The 20,662-nt window shown below is 40.1% G+C and overlaps 1 protein-coding gene across 2 annotated transcripts in view; it reads right to left on the bottom strand.

Annotated features, from left to right (window-relative positions):
- Positions 1-1,238: 1,238 nt before the first annotated feature.
- Positions 1,239-20,662, bottom strand: part of LOC130461285 (uncharacterized) — a 19,529-nt gene continuing 105 nt past the window's right edge. The window contains exons 1-6 of one of the 2 annotated variants that reach the window (XM_056829310.1): positions 20,507-20,662; positions 18,433-18,802; positions 5,991-6,157; positions 3,445-3,584; positions 2,736-3,325; positions 1,239-1,493 (exon numbers count right to left, since the gene is read on the bottom strand). The exon at positions 20,507-20,662 is cut by the window's right edge and continues 105 nt beyond it. In XM_056829310.1, the coding sequence (XP_056685288.1) occupies positions 3,283-3,325; positions 3,445-3,584; positions 5,991-6,157; positions 18,433-18,670 (588 nt within the window). In that variant the 5' untranslated portion in view covers positions 18,671-18,802; positions 20,507-20,662 and the 3' untranslated portion in view covers positions 1,239-1,493; positions 2,736-3,282. Of the gene's footprint in view, positions 1,494-2,735; positions 3,326-3,444; positions 3,585-5,990; positions 18,803-20,506 lie in introns of those variants that run through there. The other variant, XM_056829309.1, reaches the window with a different exon arrangement.

Raw genomic sequence — 20,662 nt, 5'->3', positions numbered from 1 at the left:
TTTGAATATTATAATTATTATAAATTTTTATTTATACTAATTATTTTACTAAAATTAAACCTTGAATTAATTTAAATTCTTAAATTCAACTGAAAATAAATTAAATAGATTCAATTATAATTTTATATGAGCTTTAAATTTTAATTAAACTTGTATGTTTCCGGTTAGACTAGAAATACATTTTTATGTTTAAAATTAGTAAAGCATATAAAGTTATTGGTTTAAGTGGGAGCATTTTTAGTCATAAACACTTGATTAGGTCTACAAATCCTTTAAGGTTAAACAACTTGATTAGAATTAATAAGGACTGAATAATTGGTAGATTATTGGTGCCCTTGATTAATTGCTGCAAATATTTATGTGATGCATAACATGTTTTACTAACCAGCTATGTGGGCCATTCATGATAATGAATGGGTGAATGGTATATATTGTATATGTACTGTTTTGCAGGTTATGAAGTGACTAGTATGGCCTAAATAGGATAGAAAATATGGTCTGCGTACCATTAATTTGAATGTAATTGGTCTAATGCACCAAAGTTTGTTTTTTCAATTCAAATATGGTCTGCGTACCATCAAATAGTTGTAATTAGTTTAATTATAGTTGATCCTATTTGAAGAAAATGTCGCCTCCCACGGTGAAATTCAAGACGGAGTTTCCAACCCATTTTCAACACGGACTTTGAAGTTGAAGCTTCAAGATGAAGTCGGGCCATACTAGATCACATTTATCTTATGCATGCTTTGAGTTATTTATTGCTTTTAAATATGTCTTAAATATGCATGAGATTGTGGCTTGATTATCACTAGAGGAAAAAACTTGATAAGTTGCTCTTAAAAGTGGCTTATAAGTTGCCCTTCGTAAGTGCCACCAATGGGGGGTCACTTTTGTAAAATTATCAAAAGTGCCCTTAACAAGGGCAACTTATAATCTTATAAGGTGCCCTTGTTTGCAACAAGAGCACCTTATGTAAAACTTATAAGATGCCCTTGTTGCAACAAGGGCACCTTATGTGAAACTTATAAGGTGCCTTAATTTGTTGCAACAAGGGCACCTTATAAGCTGCACATAAGTTGCCCTTGTTGCAAACAAGGGCACCTTATAAGCTGCACATAAGTTGCTCTTGTTGCAAACAAGGGCAACTTTTGAGTTTTTTTTAAAAAAAAAAAAAAAAATCTACAATATAATTCCTAATATTCTGCAATATAATTTCTGATTTTGCAATATAATTTCTGTTTCATCAAACATCAGCTTGACATTCTCAAAAATGATATAAATTTCAAATTTCCAATAATATTACTGAATTAATTCAAATGTAATTAATTAAATCGATAAATAACAAAATAATGTAAGAGTCACGAACAACTACAAGTCTGCTCTATTTATTACACCGAGGGTAGTTCACAATCGTTGAAGTAAATAGCCCACTTGTCTCGAACTTCATCCAACTCCTTTTTGGTAAAGGGCCCCTCCCTTGGAGTTTCGAAAACCTTTAAAACAACACCGTACATGCAAACCAATAAATTAAATTAAGTTTCATTTGCGAAAACAAAAATTATATTTGTCGCGAAAACAATTATATTGGCCAAAAATGACATTTTTGAACCCAACTACCAACAAACGAACCTATTTCCATATTCTAAACGTTTTTCATGATTCATATGATTAGTTATATGATTATAAGACTCATTTTAACTTCGTTATGCACGTCTATGGTTCATTTGGGTCGATATAGGTAATTTATGGTCAAAAATGGCATTTTCGATCCCAATTACCAAAAAACAAACCTATATCCATGTTCTAAATGTTTTTCATGATTCTTATGATTAATTATATTATTATAAGACTCATTTCAACTTCGTTATGCACGCCTAAGGGTCATTTGGGTCGATATAGGTAATTTATGGCCAAAAATGACATTTTCGATCCCAACTACCAACAAACGAACCTATTTCCATATTCTGAACGTTTTTTATGATTCATATGATTAGTTATATGATTATAAGACTCATTTCAAGTTCGTTATGCACGTCTATGGTTCATTTGGGTCGATATAGGTCATTTATGGTCAAAAATGGCATTTTCGATCCCAACTACCAACAAACGAACCTATTTCTATATTCTAAACGTTTTTCATGATTCATATTATTAGTTATATGATTATAAGACTCATTTCAAGTTCGTTATGCACGCATATGGTTCATTTGGGTCGATATAGGTCATTTTTGGCCAAAATCGCATTTTCGATCCCAACTACCAACAAATGAACCTATTTCGATATTCTAAACGTTTTTCATTATTCATATGATTAGTTATGTGATTATAAGACTCATTCCATGATATTTATGAACGTCTATGGGTCATTTGGGTCGATATAGGTCATTTTTGGCCAAAATTGGCATTTTTGATCCCAACTACTAACAAATGAACCTAAGGACACTTTCTAAATCTTTTTCATGATTCATATGATTAGTTATATGTTTATAAGACTCATTTCAAGTTCTTTATGCACACATAAGGCTCATTTGGGACGATATAGGTCATATTTGGTCCAAAATGGCATTTTTGACGGTTCATGCCAATTATAGGAGAATAGTTTTTTAACTACTTTCTAGCCTAATAATACAAATTAGATAATAGGAAATGTAATTGTTTTGGCCGTACAATAAGTAGTGAACAAGTCATAAGGTGTTAAGTTTAAGAACACATCAAATACAACAAAACTTTTTTACCTCAATGGCAGAACCAATCATCTGGATAAGGCGGTCAAACACACTAGTCCTCTTCGCTTCAAATGATTTCCAATGGAGGAGACACTTGTAAATTGTGAATGCAGCCACAGGCTTTCCCTGATTGAAGCCAATATTTTTTTGCCACACAATGAATGAGAGCATCAACATTCTCCTGAAACAAATATACAATCTCTGATTAGAATGACAACATGAATTACTACTACTTTTCCAAGGCGCTCCTAACAAATATTGGAGTAAATTATGAACTTGAGTTTACAGGTGCTCCTAACAATGATTGTTGTTGAAGGATCTTATTTTCTGATTCCATGTCAAACATTTTCTCTTTCCAGCCTGTAGAAATGGACCACCACTTCATAAGCAGCTTCAAACCAAGTAATAGTATGTATATCCAAAATAATTAACAAATCTATAGTTGAAATGAAACATAAGAATGTAGCACTCCATAAACCTTTGCATATTTGTTTTCAGCTTTATCATTCTTGATTCTGGATCAAGTGTCTGTTTCAAACGTTCTTCACTGATTTTACTAGTTTCTTTCTGATTCCATGTCAAAAATTTTCTCTTCCAGCCTGTAGAAATGGACCACCACTTCATAAGCAGCTTCAAACCAAGTAATAGTATGTATATCCAAAATAAATTAACAAATCTATAGTTGAAATGAAACATAAGAATGTAGCACTCAATAAACCTTTGCATATTTGTTTTCAGCTTTATCATTCTTGATTCTGGATCAAGTGTCTGTTTCAACCGTTCTTCACTGATTTTACTAGTTTCTTCAAATTTCTTCTCTGTTTCATCAATTTTCTGCTCCAGAGAGCTAACTAAGACCTGCCAATAACAAGAAACTAGACTTAAACCAGCATTTATCAGAAGCTGATTGAAGGATACCTTGCACCAGGATTCAATCACGCAGGTAAATACAATATGAGCTCAAATGTAATATGCTCAACTCAACTAGTGATCAAGATGGGCTAAGTTGAGCTCTAGTTCAGATTCAAATGAGAGCCAGTAAAAAAAATGTGTTCCTTTGTCGGCATCTAGTAGTAACATGGCTGGTTCAAAACTACACAAGCATAGAAATAGTCCTAAATGATGAACGGCTGAAGTGTAATGTCTGTAACGATCAGCAGCTGAACATATCAGTTTTTGATGTGTTCAGCAGCTGATCTGCTGTTGAACAGATCAGAAACTGAACTGTTCAGCTGCAAATCAACAGTAGCAGATCAGCTGTTGAACACATCAGTTTCTGATCTGTTCAGCTGCAGATCAGCAGCAGCAGATCAGCTGCTGAACACATCAGTTTCTGATCTGTTCAACTGCTGCTGCTGATCTGCAGCTGAACAGATCAGAAACTGATATGTTCAGCAGCTGATCTGCTGCACCTTGCTAATCCAAAGTCCCCAACCTAATAATCAGAAGTTTTTCATGCATAGTTAGTTAGCTTTTTCACATAAATTGTGCACTTTCAGTATTTTAGATACAGGACTCGATATCCTAGTGAAAGAAAGATGAACTAGAAACATCAATTTTCCAAATGAAGATCAATGTAGTTCTGTACTAGAAAATTGATCACTACTATTCGTGATGATTTAATGTGATAATTTTTATGCAAGTGTACCATGGACATCTTTGTAAACAATCTAAACACAACAGGAGAACAACATACCAATGGTTCAAAATCATGGGTTAACAGGACATTAGAGCTGTCAAAAATCGACCCGACCCGAAAACCGACCCGAACCCGACCCGAAAATACTGGGTCCTGAACAAGATTTTGTGACCCGTAACCCGATTTTATCCGAACCCGAACAACCCGAAAAGGAATGGGTCAAAACCCGACCGAACCCGTTTTAGACCCGACCGATTGAAAATCATTGTATTTACAGTAATAAATGAGATTATGGAAAAATTTAAGCATAAAAGACACGTTGTTTTTACTATTGTTCTGTGTAATATGATTTTAATTTGAATTATACGCCATTTTATGATTGAATTTGACAAAATATAAACTTTCGTAGGAAAATTTGTTAACTTGTGCCAATATTTTGTATATTTTTCACCTAAATTAATGAAAATATAATGCGCGTTTTAAAATCTCTCAACCCGTTGGGTCGACCCGAACCCGAAAGTTCTGGGTCTTGAACAAGCATTTGTAAACCCGAACCCGAAAGTGACCGACCCGATTCAACCCGAACCCGAACGTAAATTTTTACAACCCGACCCGACCGACCCGTTTGACAGGTCTACAGGACATTGTTTGGTTGCATATCGCGATGAACAATACAGCCAACTCGACATTCTTCATGAACTCAGCCCCAAAGCATTCACCACTTCAACAAAAAAGATGTCTAGGGTAAGGAGAACTTCAAAAACAAATTTCTAATGATCTTGAATAAGCATTTTGAAGTTCTCCTGGAATCATCTACTTCCTCGGCTATTTTAGTTGTATCTTATTGACTTTCATATTTTCTATCGCACAACTTTAACCAATATAATATTTAGTAAGACATTTGTAAATCTTATAAAAAATTGATATTTAGAAAATTGTCAAAGTAGACCGTGAATAGTGCAAAAAGTCGTTGGGGTACCAAAAAAAACGTAGGAATAGTTTTAGAATCAGATGAAGTTTAGGAGAATATAAAACATGTCACATTTTTGCTTCTTTTTTTCTTCTATTCTTGTAATGTAATAGCTTAAGAATACCAAATCTATAGCTTTAGGTAATAAATACACAAGTTAGAGCACTTTGAAAAAGATTAGTTATATGCAAACATAAGCAGCTAAGATCTATCCGATGGAAAATATTACTGTATTCAATTATTTATATTCCTAGGCCAGATGATTGATTCCGAAAATTTGAACAGAATCTAAAACATACTGCAAGGTACTTAATCTACCAAGCAGGCTCTTTTCTTATGTGCTACAAGACCAAGAAATAAAGTAAAAGCGCCTCTGTAAAAGCACCAATAGCTCATTTCATAAATTTGGAATTCATTGCAAATAAAATAAAGATTCAGCTTCATATATGCTGAAGTCTTGACATTAGTGCTCCATCAAAGCAAGAAACACTTTTTAATAAAATGGTTCACGTAGGTAGAAACTTTTAGGCAAAACATATTAACAAAAAGCTCAAACATAAATATTTCACAGAGCCGGAAACTTTTAGGCAAACAAATTATTTTTACATAACATTTAGCGAGTAAAGATACTATGATAATTTATAAAAGTGCTTACAGGATATCGAGCATGCAACGGTATCTCTATGTTGAACTCTAGCACAGTCTCCTGACCTGCTGAATAATTCAAGGCTGCATCTAAGTGAACTTCAATAATTGACTGATTGGAAAGAAACGACGGCAACTCCAAATTAGCATCTCCAAAAACATAAGTGTCCTTGAATGCTGCAGCAAAGAGCCCTTGTGTGAGGGGGTCGAAAAAAGCGCGAAGCTAATGCGTGACCTTGTCCCTCGTGGGTGTGACGATTCTTTTTATTCAATCAAGTGTAATTGGATTTCCTGTGAGTATACACCCAATTGACTAGTAATATAGGAGTCGCCATTCAGTTTTTAACGACAATGAGAAAAACTGGCAAAACCCCGTAGGGAGTGCAATTATGTTTGACCACGACGGCCGTAGGTTCCCTTGTGATCCCTGGTGTGGGGATCTCTCAATATACACCCGCAAGGTAGAGATTGAGGGTTCGGGGGACTGTAACTACCGAGAGGAGTAATTCGCTCGTCGATAACTCCAGAGGCAGGATATCCTTACTAGCTCAGCATAAATAATTGAAGGGACATGCGTTAACTATTAAACTAATCTGAGTTGATTTTAGCAATATGCAACATATAATACTAATTCGATCGTGATTATCTGATTTAAATAACATTAAGGGACCTAGCATGATAATCCGATTTCCCAAAAATATTATATTTGTTAGGCGTGATAGAACAATCATATTAGGTTAGTTTAACAGTTCATAAAAAGGGCGAGGAAAGCAGTTAAATCATCGAAAAGGGACACATCACGACGCACCCTTGAGAGGTGCGTCACGGTTCTCAGAAAACTAACCACTTTGACTTTGCTATTTCTCCTTTTTATTTAACGAATCTCAATTATGGGACAGGATACGTTCTGTTCGATTTATGGATCGATTGCGACAGAACGCGTGAACAGTTCGCAGCGAGAAGCTTAGGCTAAGGGGTTTAGAGTCAATACTCAGAATATATTATGTGTTGTTGTGTGTTGTTTCACGTCGAAACTAGGGGCCTATTTATAGGGAAGAGTTCGTGGAAAGATAGAATTGCAGAGTTCTAATCCGCAAAGAATTAGGAAAAGAGACGTACCCAGGTACTTTCAGCGCCCAGGCCTGGGCGCCGAAGATTTCGGCCCCCAGAGCCAGGCGTTGAAAATAGGGTCTGGGCAGCTTTGTTTAGTCAGATTCGGATTCCTAAAATCCGTAGAGTTTGAGATTAATTCGAGTCTTTTAGCACGTATCAATTTTGTGACGGAATGCGTCTGGGCCCGTTACGAACTCTAGGCTCATTAGGATTTTAATTAATACGTAACTCTTATTTCCGAATCCTATTAGGAATAGGATTCTCGCGGTTTTCTATCTCATTTAGGATTTATGTTGGAATGCAACACCTAATTCTGACAGGTTTCTATCTTTTATGATTTGCCACTTTTAGACGCTACTTTTTACGGCAGTTACTATTTTTAGCAGGTTTCCATAAATAGAAGGTTTCGGGTGAAATAAAATGGGGAATCGAGATTCGTTTATTTTATAGGAGATGCGTTGTCAAGTGGAGTTTTTATGCTTTCATCATCGAACCTTTCCCTTGCGGGAATGGGGACAAGAGTAGGTGTCTACAGTTAGCCCCCACTTTGACTGAGTCTTGGAGTAAGACGATGGTCAAAGTATTAGACGGAGTGCGTCACACAAGCCATGGTATATGTGACCTGTTTTGCGAGGGTCTCACGAGCCCCCGAGTGATAACATTTGACTTTAAGGGTCATCACTTGAAGTGTCGACATATCCCTCACGTGTCATTGGGATTTGTCAACTGATAGTATAGAAACTTCCTCACTTTGTCATTGGAAGGATCTAAAGATGCGTAGAAACTCCCTCACTTTGTCATTGGGAGTAACTACAGATGTTTTCGAAATTAAAGCTGTAAAGTGTAATTGGGCCTGGCCAAGCCCAACCACGAGGTAAAAATGTTTTTAAGGATTCTCATTTTCAGGGCTAGCCAAACGAGAAAACCCCCTTGTTTTTACAGGACGTAAAACGAAGGAAAATCCAGCACATCGCTCTTTTTTGGAAAAAAACGGAAAACCAATCCTTTTAATTTTTGGAAAAAGGGAAAACCAATCCTTTAATTTTCGGAAAAAGGGAAAACCGATCCTTTGATTTTCGGAAAAAGGGAAAACCGATCCTTTGATTTTCGGAAAAAGGGAAAACCGATCCTTTAATTTTCGGAAAAAGGGAAAACCGATCCTTTGATTTTCGGAAAAAGGGAAAACCGATAAAAGTTATCGCTGCAGCGACTAAGGACCTGCGCTGTTAGTGACGCAGACCCCGCCCGCTGAAGGTGGGCGAGCCTGTCCGCTGAGGGTGGACGGGGGTCCGATAGAAGTGGACGAATCTGTTTGATGTTTTTGAAAATAAGGACCTACGCGGTTTGTGATGTAGACCCCGCCGGCTGAAGATGGCGAACCTGTCCGCTGAGGGTGGACGCCCCGTCCGATAGAAGTGGACGAATCTGTTTTGAAATTTTTGTTTTTTTTTTTTTTGAAAATAAGGACCTACGTGGTTTGCGCCGTAGACCCCGTCGGCTGAAGATGGCGAGCCTATTTTAAATTTGAAGACTTTATTCTTCGAAAACTGAGGACCTGCGCGGCTAGTGACGCAGACCCCGCCCGCTGAGGGTGGGCGAGCCCATTTTGAATTTCTTATTTTGCCTATGTAGAAGTGCTTTTGGTGATTACAACCTGTTGGTGGGTCGTAATATTTCCTGATTAGATGTGTCCTATAAGTGGGTCCACACTGTGTATATTTAACAATATATTTTTTGAGATATCCAAACATGATATGGTGCGTGGCGCAGTCTGGGAATGTGATTTTGATTGCGCGCTCTTTGTTGGAGTCCACTTTTCGCGAGCCCCCAAGTGTTGGGGCTCGTCGGTTGTTTTTCGCGTCTTGTAATCATGTTTGGGCTCACGCTCGTATGTGCGAGCGACCTCCTATAGTAGTGTGCTATTTTAGTGAAGCCGTGGAGTGCGACTTTAGCTTTCAGGCGACATCCGGTTTTGGCTTGGCCCGGATTATCCCTTTGACAGACAGACATTTTCTTTTTGGAAAACCAATGACTTGACGACACATATTTTTGGTGTTTCGAAGAATGACCATGATATTTAACTTGCTTTTTTTTGAAAAGTGTACATGAGCGTTTTCTGAGATGAGTCTAAGTTTCGACCAAGTTTCAATGTTATTATTATTTTTTGCTTATTTGGGAGCTAAAGGTGCTTTGGGCTTGATCTTACTTGTAATAGGGCCTCGTGTTTTAGCAACACGGTCTTAAGTCCTTTCCTATTCCGTGTTTTTGTGAAATCTGGGCCTTGGGCTGCATTTTCAGCGCCCAAGCTCAGGCGTTAAAAATTTCGGCGCCCAGAGGTGGACGCTGAAAGTTCTTTCCTGGTAATATTTGATTTTCGGATCTCTAAACACGTTTCCGAATGGGATCAGGATGTTTATTGGGTGCGTTCAGCTATATATAGGGGCTAGGTACGTCCTTATTTTCCACCACTCTCAAATTCTTTCTCTCTTTTTTGCTGTGCTCTAATTATTTACTGCTTTTGCCATGTCGATCCCTACTTTCTCACTCCAACGGACTGTTAGGCGTTGGCTACGAGCCCTTACTCCCACAGAAAAAGCTTTGTTAAAAGAATACCACTTAGAGGCACTTTTAGGCTTACAACAAATTAATATTGATTATAATTTTCTGCATGCTGCCCTAAACTTTTGGGACTCCGATCATCATGTTTTTTCCTTTCGGGGCAATGAAATATGTCCTTTGCCTGATGAATATGCTGCGATCCTTGGTTATCCTACTAATGCTACTCCTGTTACCCCTGGCACTATTGAAGAGGGTAAAACAACCATAAGGGCTTTCCTAGGGCTAGATGATAACATGTTTGCTGAACTTGTTGTAGACGATAAGGTTAACTTGGCAAAACTCGTAAAACATCATTTTAGGCCTAGTAAGAATATGACCGAACAAAAATTGAACATTCGAGCCCTTGTATTTTGCTTGTTGAATCATTATTTGCTGTCGAATAATAATGGTGAGTTCGGTGACATAAGGCTGATCCCCTTGATTAGCCAGATGGAAAGTTGCTATTCTATTATGCCGTTGGTTGTTGCTGAGACTTTGCTGAGTGCGGATGAGCTGAAGAAGGATGCCAAATCCGAAATATTTAAGGGAAGCCCCCTATTACTGCAGGTAATCTATTTTTTTCTTTGCGCACACATACGCTACTTTTATATATTTCTTTTTGCCTGGGGCTGAGTTTCAGCGCCCAGGGCTGGGCGCTGGAATATTCGGCGCCTGGTCCTGGGCGTTGAAACTGCGCCCCAGGAACCTTTTTTCTTTCTTTTCATTCTTTTGATTCGATCGTACCTGTTTTTGCAGATTTGGCTTGCGGAACGGCTTAGACTTTTGGAAGCTCATGCCGATCCTAAACATTATCGCCCTATAGCTTTGGGTAACCGAAAATACTTGCACCAAGGCCAGGACGAGGCCGAATGGACCTCCTTTTTTACTTATGGCATTTGTTCTATTAAGTGGGTGGTACCATGGTGGGGTTTGACTATTATGACAGGGGGGGTCTGATGTATCGGTTTATATTTCTTTGTTGGGGCTATCTTGTCCCATTTATATTTTCCCTTACCGAGTCATGCGTTAATATGGTTTAAGGCAGACTATCCCCTTTTCTGATACGGTACCACCTAAGGTAGCGACCTTTGCACAAACACGGGTCTTAGCGTGGGCTAGGTATTATGATGGTCTCCCACGTTGGGCTGTAGCTACAAATGGGTTTGTGGGTCTTTCTGAAAACTATAAGTTGTGGATGAGTTCCGATGACAAGGATGTGAGGACCGAGGCTCGTAATGGGGAGCCGGCTGAGCTTTTGATACCTCGTATTCATGTTAAGTATGAGGGTCCTGATTCTGCCAGACCTCGTACCTATAGTTTTAAGACTGTGAAAGCTCGTCCTGATCGAAACCGAAAGGAAGTTCTTCCCCGTTCCAGTGTCAGGCCTAAAAAGATGCCTAACATGAAGGGGCCTGCTGTTGTTAAAAGAAATGCAAGCTCTCGCGGAGATCGTCGCCGGAACACTGTATGGGTTAGGAAGGCTCAGCCGCCTGTAGAAACAGTGGCTAGTCCAGTTGATGATAGTAATCCTTCTCCCACCACTGTTTGTGCCCTTGAGGCTGAGCGGGCTATAACTGAGAATGTTTCTAAAGCTTTGGCATCTTTGGAAGTTAGTGTCCAGGAGCCAGTTCTTATGGAGATTGATATTGGGGCAGCGCAGAAGACTATGGGGGTGGATCCTGCGAACATTGCTCTCTTCAAGACTTTATTTGATGATCCGAAAGAACTAGAGTAGTGTAGTTCTTTGCTAGGGTGTAGGTGCCCTCTATTTATTTCAGTTGTGTTTGTTTTTATTCCTAGCACTTTGTTTTCCTTCTTATTATATTTTAATAAAGGCGTATTTTTAGTTTCCATTCAATTTTGTTTATATGTCTAACACTTTTTTACACAAAGAATACAATTTTTTTATTATTATTTGGACCGAATCCTTGGTAAGGATTGCCTACGTATCTTGTCAGAATCAGGTCGCGCGTAGTTCTTAGCTTTAGAATAAGTTCTAGTATGCCGGATTTCGGTAGATATGTCCTGAAGTGGAAACATATTACTTAATCGGTCAAATGAGTGAAGTACTTGCCATTATTTTCATCTGCCGTTTTCCATAGGTTGCGTAAAATTCGACCAATTTGTTGGTAAACCTATTTGGATACGTACTGCACCCCCCAAGTGTTCGTTATTTTTCCGTTGTGTGCGGATAAAATGACGAGCACTTTTCGAAAAAAGGAAAACTTTTGGCAGGCAGAGAGTTTCAACGCCCAGGCTGGGGCGTCAGAAATTTCGGCGCCCAGCCCTGGGCGCTGAAAATAACTTGGGCGGTCAATTTTGAAGTTTTTGCTTCACATGTTCTTGCGTTTATTTCTATTTCGTTTTTTGTGCCTTGATATTTTGCTTCGTAGTTAAAGTTAATTTTGAGGCTATTTTGGAGGCTTTTTTGACTGTTAGCGTGAAACGCATTTTTGTCCAGACTAATTTTTTCTATTGGTGACTCAAAACAGTTTTGAAAATGGAGTTAGGGTGCGGAACTTATGAAGATCTTTGTGGAGGGTATGATGGAATCTATGTGAAACAGCTGTTGGTGGATTCTATGTTTTATGAATTTATTTTTTTGGTAACATTTGCATTTGTTTTAAATTTTTGATTTCTTTTTGATTTTGGGTTGCATGGATTGGCTCTCATGATGACATTGGTTGGCTTTTTAGGTTTTGAGGATGGGATAGTGTGGTTTATTTTGTGGGTTTCGGGAACTGGTTCACATGGCATTATTTCAAAATCGAGTGGGCTTTGTTTTTTGGGCCTATAGTGGGCCGCTTCTTTATTTTTTTTTATTTTGCAAGTACATTTGGTGTTTATTTAGTGTTAGAATAAAATTTTTAGGAGAAATATTACGCCTTTATTGATTTGGAAAGTAAGGAAAACACACTGAAATAAAACTGACCCATATTCTAAAGGGCCTTAGGACCATCTAAAGTCTATTATTTTTTCTATCAATCTAAAGAACTACTAATGGTGATCTATATGGCTCAAGCCTGGGGTTTAGTCTCATGAAACTTCGGTCCTTCACCGGTACTCATCTTGAATCCTATTCCTTTTGCGTTGACCCACTGATATGTCTTCACCCATCCGTTCCCGACCTCTTCTAGTGTTGATGCAGGAGAGATTAACCGGTTTGGATAGAAACCTTCATCTTGTAAATCTAGGGTAGTCATCACAGTCTCGTTCTCCATAGGCCTCGATTCGTTAAACAATGTCCATAGAGCCTGGTTGTCCAATATTTCAGCTGTTTTAGTCTTGGTGAGGTGGGGTGCCTCATCCAAGGTGTGGCAGTCATGGAAAATTTCAAATCCGGGTTTTAGCAAGCCATCCTGAACGAAGGGTTCAGGGAAATCACAGCATGGGTGTTCTTCTCCTTCCCGAACAAACATCCCGTTAAGGGTCCTTTGATATGGGGGAAGGAGGGTGGTTTGTTCGGCTTTGTTAAGGCGTAGCCTAGATAGGCGGTCAGCAATATCTTCCTCCGTTGGTTCATAACCTAAGCCAAAGGGAGTAGATTTGTCGGGAAAAGGATGGAATGTGCATTCCTTCTTCCTTATGCCCAATGGGGTTCCTGGGAAATAACCTTGAGCCAACAGCATTCTAGGGATGACTCGGGATGCATGCGGGTCTAGGAATGCTAGATCATAATCTTCGATGAACTGGATTGCTTCTTCCATTTGAAACCCATAAAGGTCATCTGCAGTTTCGGCCGTTCCAACCATAGTACAACTGACGTCGAAAGGAGGGGCGCGGATTTCTTGTATTACCCCGTTATGGTTAAGTTTAACCATTTGGTGCAAGGTTGAAGCCACACCTCCTAAGTCATGGAGCCAAGGTCGCCCCAAGAGGAGGTTGAAAGTGGGCTTGATGTCGATTATTTGAAACTCCGTGGTGCGTGCCACAGGCCCAGTTTGTATGGTAAGGTTGATTTTTCCCAACACAGGCCTTCGGGAGTTATCATAAGCTCGTACCCCTTGTGAGGAGGTTTGGAAGTCATCGCTTCCTAGCCCCAAGCAATGGGCGGTTCGCAATGGGCAGACATCAACCGCCGAACCATTATCTACGAGCGCTAGGGGGATGTTTTGTCCTTTGCATCCAACCACTAAGTAAAGGGCTTTATTGTGAGCACCCCCTCTTTGGGTAAGTCTTTATCAGTGAAAACTATGGCCTTTTCTCCGGCATCTCTCGTGACATGGCTAACCAATGAGTCAGGTGTGATATCTGTGGGTACTGAGATGAGGTCAAGTGAGCGAATAAGCTTTTCGCGATGTTCCTTTGAAGTACACATAAGATCCCAGATGGTAATCTCAGCCTTGGTTCTTTTCAGTTGTTTCAGGAGAGGATTTTCAATGACTTCCGCGACGGTGGCGTGCCGCCCGTTCTCAGGAGTTTGCCTAACCGGGATGTCGTCCATAGGAGGTGGGTGAATATCCGGTTGGTATATCCTTCCGGATCGGGTGAGGTTGTCGACCTCGGGCTCCTGAGGGGTGGTGTCAATGAGAGCATACCCGGGCCAAGTTTCAGTGAAGAGGTCCTGGCCCGAGACTTGAGATAGGTAAATATCTTCAGCATCATCGTTCCACACACCGCACACTTCCCCCTCGATTCGATCCATAGGTACCACAGCGAGTGGTGCACCTTGAGGTGTAATATACACCGTGGGGTCGAAATTCTCTGGTTGGTCGAGAGAGATGTGACAAGAGCCGAGTGGGCTCTTGTTGTTGTTGGGTTTGCCAACGTTAGGGAGAGGTATTACTTCATCCTCTATCATGTCCTGGATGGTATGTTTTAGATTCCAGCAGTTTTCAGTGTCATGCCCATTTCCTTGATGGAATTTGCAGTAAGTACCTTCGACCCAATATTTGTTTTTGACAGGAGGGTCACGGGTGGGGCCTATAGGTCTCAACTTTCCTTGATTGGTTAGTCTTTCAAAGGCTTGTACCAAAGTTGACCCGAGTGGGGAAAACTTTCGGTCTCAGACCCATCTTATAGGGTATCTTCGGGCGGGAGCCTCTTCTACAGCATGGACTTCTTGGGCTTGGGGTGTGTTACCCCGATTATAGGTGTTGGTCTTATATGCAGGTTTGCTCTGTATGGTTTTGGCGAGGTCGTCCTCGATTTTTATTCCCACATCATAAACCCTTTTGAAAGTGTCGAGTCCCAGGTACCTAAGGTGTTGTCTGTAAGCCGGGTCCAAGTTGTCAATGAATTTTTGGACCAATTCTGTTTCGGGAGGCCTATTGATTAGCTGGGCCGCCTGGTCCCTCCATCTAGCAAAGTAGGTTGTGAAACCCTCATTTTTATTTTGGAAGAGAACTTCCAGCTCGCGCATGGTGACTTGGAAATCCATGTTCGACGAGTATTGCTTGATGAAGACATTGACAAAGTCTTCCCAGGTGGGGAAGAGCTTAGGGTCCTGGTGATAGTACCATTTGAGCGGCACAGGTTCCAAGGACAAAGGAAAGGCAGGTAGGTACATGGACTTGTCCACGCCTTTCAAGTTCATGGTATTCACAAAGCTCAGTAGATGATCACGGGGGTTGTGCGTGGCCTTGAACTTTGGTAAGTCAGATGAACTGAACTTTTCTGGTAATTTGCCAGAAAAAGGTTCAGGCTCGAGGGAGAAGTATTTGCTCCCCATGGTTTGCTGTAGGACCATTTTTTCGATCCTCTTCTCGTTTTCGAGGTCATTTTTGGCTTGCGCAGCCGCTAAGGCTTCGTTTTCCATTTTCAGTTGGCCCATGAGTTGGGTCATTTGGACCATCTGGTCTCGCAAATCTTCGATGGACATGTTTGGAGGTGCGAATCGAGGTTGGGGAAGCAGAGATCCTTGAAATGAGGGACGACGGACGGAGCTTGGAGTTACTAGACCTGGTGTTGGTGATGTATCTTTGAGACGCACTAGCCGTTGATTCCCTGATCGGCACCAAGTGGCAGGACCAGTCCTAGGCATAAGATAAGCTAAAGTTTAGGTTCCCAAAGTTTCAAGCATTACTTAGTCTAGACTTCGACTCTCTAAATTGGTGTTTTCTTTTCGCTCTTTCTTCTGTCGGTACACTTTTTTTGGGGTTTTTTTTTTATTTTGGTCGTTCTTTGGATTTTCGAAACACTTGCCCGTGTGACATTCATAGTTGTTAGCATGTTCGGTTTTGGTGCCGAGCATTGCCGTCGTAGGAGGCCTAACGACGACACAAAGAGTTATTAATTTTTCGCGAGTCGCCTTTTGAAATCGAGTGCTTTTCTTACGCCCTCGTAGCAATTCTTTTGATGAGCATTTTTTGTGCTACGTACTTTCTTTTTGCTTGGGCACCGAGGCTGCTGCGTTTGACCAGAAAGCCAAGCAGCAACTTCAGCGCCCAGCAGTGGGCGTGAGAAATTTTGGCGCCCAGCCAGGGGCGTTGAAAATGCGTCCCTGGCTGGTTCTCGTTTTCTGTTTTCTGTTTATGCGACTTCGATTTGCGTGCTTGCCTAATAACGTCCTTTACGCGTAACAGCGTTTGTGGGATTCGTTACAGGCCATCCCGAGCGTCACTTATTTTGTGGCGATCATTCGGGTTTGCGGAACACGTGTTTCGGTATAACTCTTTGGCAAATTAGTCTATGAATGTTTGGGCAATTTTTAAGGTCATTGGTTTTCTAGGATAGTTTGTCACACACAATCACATATTTCGCTACACATAACTACATTACAAACATGGATTTGAAAATTAAATATGCCACGTAGTTTATGATAGGCTTCTATGGGTAGTATTTGCGCCTGGCTTGGTACCGCTTCTATCGTAGATCCAACACATGCCCCGGTCGAGGTAGTGTCTTCAACAGACGAATTTCGCTCAAGAGGCCAACTCGCAAGTGCAAGCCAAGGGGGCAGGCAGGCGAGAGGGACCTAATGGGCGAGCGATTGGGTTCGGGATAGGTGTACTACCTGCACAAGTACCGAGTGGGAAACATGCGCGGCGTATGCACCCCCCTATTGGCGAAAAAAGGTATCCTTAGTCCCAACTCTCGAGGGAGCCGAGATTCGTTATGATGTTCTGCCCGTTCACATTAATATGCTGATTTTCAGGTCGTCCCAAACTTGATGGGGAAATAAACGCGGGGTAGGATCGTTTCGCCCTTCGGCTATTTTGATTACCTACAAGCACGAGTATTTCCTTCACTATCCCCAGTGGAGTCGCCACTGTGAGGGGGTCGAAAAAAGCGCGAGGCTAATGCGTGACCTTGTCCCTCGTGGGTGTGACGATTCTTTTTATTCAATCAAGTGTAATTGGATTTCCTGTGAGTATACACCCAATTGACTAGTAATATAGGAGTCGCCATTCAGTTTTTAACGACAATGAGAAAAACTGACAAAACCCGGTTATCGTGACATAAAGGGAGTGCAATTATGTTTGACCACGACGGCCGTAGGTTCCCTTGTGATCCCTGGTGTGGGGATCTCTCAATATACACCCGCAAGGTAGAGATTGAGGGTTCGGGGGACTGTAACTACCGAGAGGAGTAATTCGCTCGTCGATAACTCCAGAGGCAGGATATCCTTACTAGCTCAGCATAAATAATTTTTAAGGTACATGCGTTAACTATTAAACTAATCTGAGTTGATTTTAGCAATATGCAACATATAATACTAATTCGATCGTGATTATCTGATTTAAATAACATTAAGGGACCTAGCATGATAATCCGATTTCCCAAAAATATTATATTTGTTAGGCGTGATAGAACAATCACATTAGGTTAGTTTAACAGTTCATAAAAAGGGCGAGGAAAGCAGTTAAATCATCGAAAAAGGACACATCACGACGCACCCTTGAGAGGTGCGTCACGGTTCTCAGAAAACTAACCACTTTGACTTTGCTATTTCTCCTTTTTATTTAACGAATCTCAATTATGGGACAGGATACGTTCTGTTCGATTTATGGATCGATTGCGACAGAACGCGTGAACAGTTTCGCAGCGAGAGGCTTAGGCTAAGGGGTTTAGAGTCAATACTCAGAATATATTATGTGTTGTTGTGTGTTGTTTCACGTCGAAACTAGGGGCCTTTTCATAGGGAAGAGTTCGTGGAAAGATAGAATTGCAGAGTTCTAATCCGCAAAGAATTAGGAAAAGAGACGTACCCAGGTACTTTCAGCGCCCAGGCCTGGGCGCCGAAGATTTCGGCGCCCAGAGCCAGGCGTTGAAAATAGGGTCTGGGCAGCTTTGTTTAGTCAGATTCAGATTCCTAAAATCCGTAGAGTTTGAGATTAATTCGAGTCTTTTAGCGCGTATCAATTTTGTGACGGAATGCGTCTGAGCCCGTTACGAACTCTAGGCTCGTTAGGATTTTAATTAATACGTAACTCTTATTTCCGAATCCTATTAGGAATAGGATTCTCGCGGTTTTCTATCTCATTTAGGATTTATGTTGGAATGCAACACCTAATTCTGACAGGTTTCTATCTTTTATGATTTGCCACTTTTAGACGCTACTTTTTACGGCAGTTACTATTTTTAGCAGGTTTCCATAAATAGCAGGTTTTGGGTGAAATGAAATGGGGAATCGAGATTCGTTTATTTTATAGGAGATGCGTTGTCAAGTGGAGTTTTTATGCTTTCATCATCGAACCTTTCCCTTGCGGGAATGGGGACAAGAGTAGGTGTCTACACCTTGGAGTCAACGTTTGAAAGAATGAGGAAGGACGAATTTTAAAAACACATATAAGAAGTACCTCCACGGTAAATAAGATGTTGAAGCTCAAAAGGATCAGCAAAAACACCAGATGGTAGACTTACAAGGATTATGATCTCACACATTTGTGAGGAAAAGTCAGCAATCAGATCTGGCTGAATGCTTAATCTGATAGATGAAGATAGAAGGCGATAAGAACCCTCTCCAATCAAACGGCACTCTAAGTGTAAAAGTTTAGAAAATGTTGGTTCAGAGCCAACAAGAATCTTCTGCTTCATATGCTCTAAAAAATTTGAATCAGTGAAGCTATCATATTTTCTGGAAAATGACTCCAGAGCATATCTTGCAAAACAAGGAGAGGAACCGGCGCTGTGCTTCTTGGTGTCACTATTATAGTTATAAAGATTTTCCTGGAAAAATATAACAAGAGGAGAAGATGAAGAAAATTCAAAGTGAAACATGCATAAATCAAACTTGTATTAATAAATTTAGCTATTTTAAAAGCAGAACTACCTAACAATCACTCTCGGCATCATCCAAATACAGAGTACTGAACGTCTAAACCTCAAATTGTGCTATCCTATAGGCTAAATCGTATTATCAGAAGTATTTAGCCTCAAATTGTAGTAAACACCTCATAGCTACTTATCCCTATTCCAACAGTACAAACACACAAATAAACACCAACGGCACAAAATAAAATCAATCAAAACATTTATCTAGCTACTAGTGAACAAGTTTTTCCACCATTAGTTGTCGACAATTAGCATAATTTAGCAGGATTATAGAATGCACTTAAGTCTCCACGAGTCCATGGAGAAGATACAAACCGAGATGAGCAGAAATAGACTGGATTCTTCTCCAAAACTCATCCGGTAAAATATCTAAGTTCTATTGTTCAACATCCCCAAGACAGTCTCCTTACTTCTGACAGACATAAGTCAGATTCCCTTCATCGAATATAGTAGTGTAGCCTTCTAGTGTTAGGTGCTTTATATTGGTAGCTAGGTCTGTATTGTCTCCTTGTACTACTCTCACAAGGATCTTAATTCGTATTAATAAAGTCATTATTAGGTGCCAAAAAGGTAAGGTACAACAATAGTACCTTAAGTAGCCAAAAGAAAGGAATAAGTGGACCAATTTTTTATATGGAAGGCTTTTGGATAAAGCTAAGAGCCTGAAAGTATCAAGTATCAACTAACTCTAAACAGGAAAGGCACGACACCCGCACGAATAACCAGATCCTGGATTCTGAACAAGCTGTCTCACAAAGGCATTCAGTGGCAGGACTCTAGATGAAAATTCAGTCCAAAATGAAGATTTAACATAACTCTTGTCCATAATCTCCTAGCCATAAGGAATGGCAGAAATATTCCACTTGCACTTGTTGAAAAGAACAAAAAAATTAACATACGACTAAAAATAACAGGATTAAAGTTCCCTGTCGCCTCTTGAGTGGAGTCTTCCCAATTTAATCCCTCCTCGGGATAAACCTGGTAAAGCCTATAAGTCCAAAGTACTTATACAATACATTCATCAATTCCTCTATTTTCATAGGACAAATGGCTTTTCCTAGAGAATGCTGTAAAACTAGCCAGAGAATGCTGTAAAACTAGCCAGAGAATGCTGTAAACAAAACAGCAGCATCTGAGAGAATATGAGCTCGAATTCCTTCACCAGTGAAGTGCTCTAAGCCTTAAAGACGTCCAACATAAGTTTCTCTCAGCGAAAATAGTCCTTATGCTGAATTGGTTTAAACCAAGCGAAAAACCAAAATTTCTCCACGAGATTTATCAGTCGTAAACAAGATGTCAATTGCCAAATAAGAGCTACAAAGAATATAAACGTGGTTTCTTCTATAGTTGATAAATCAAGGAGGAAAATGCTATTACATTAAGCTGAGTAGAAACAAACAGGTATGCCTAATAATCTTAATCCGGCATATCCAATTACATAACCTCAACCTCCGACAATTTGTAAATATTGATTACAGAAGACCAACCCCAAGAGATTAATTACATTCTGTAAACATTGTATACAAGACCAACCCCAGCAGATTAATTACTTAGAAAAAAGAGTAATTGAACTAAAATTAGAAGCATTGAAACTCTAACCTTGGGACAAGAGACGAACTCAAGGGGATGCAGATTTTCTTTGCCGGTGAGGAGGTGCGCAGTGGTGGTTCTTATTGTCGATCGAGGTCATCGCCGATGGATTGGAGAGAATTGCGAGGTCAGTGCGAGTGTGTGACTGTGAAGTGAAGAGCAATA

This window comes from Spinacia oleracea, chromosome 5, assembly GCF_020520425.1.
Source record: "Spinacia oleracea cultivar Varoflay chromosome 5, BTI_SOV_V1, whole genome shotgun sequence".
NCBI lineage: Eukaryota > Viridiplantae > Streptophyta > Magnoliopsida > Caryophyllales > Amaranthaceae > Spinacia > Spinacia oleracea.
This window is presented reverse-complemented; position numbering and strand designations above follow the sequence as displayed.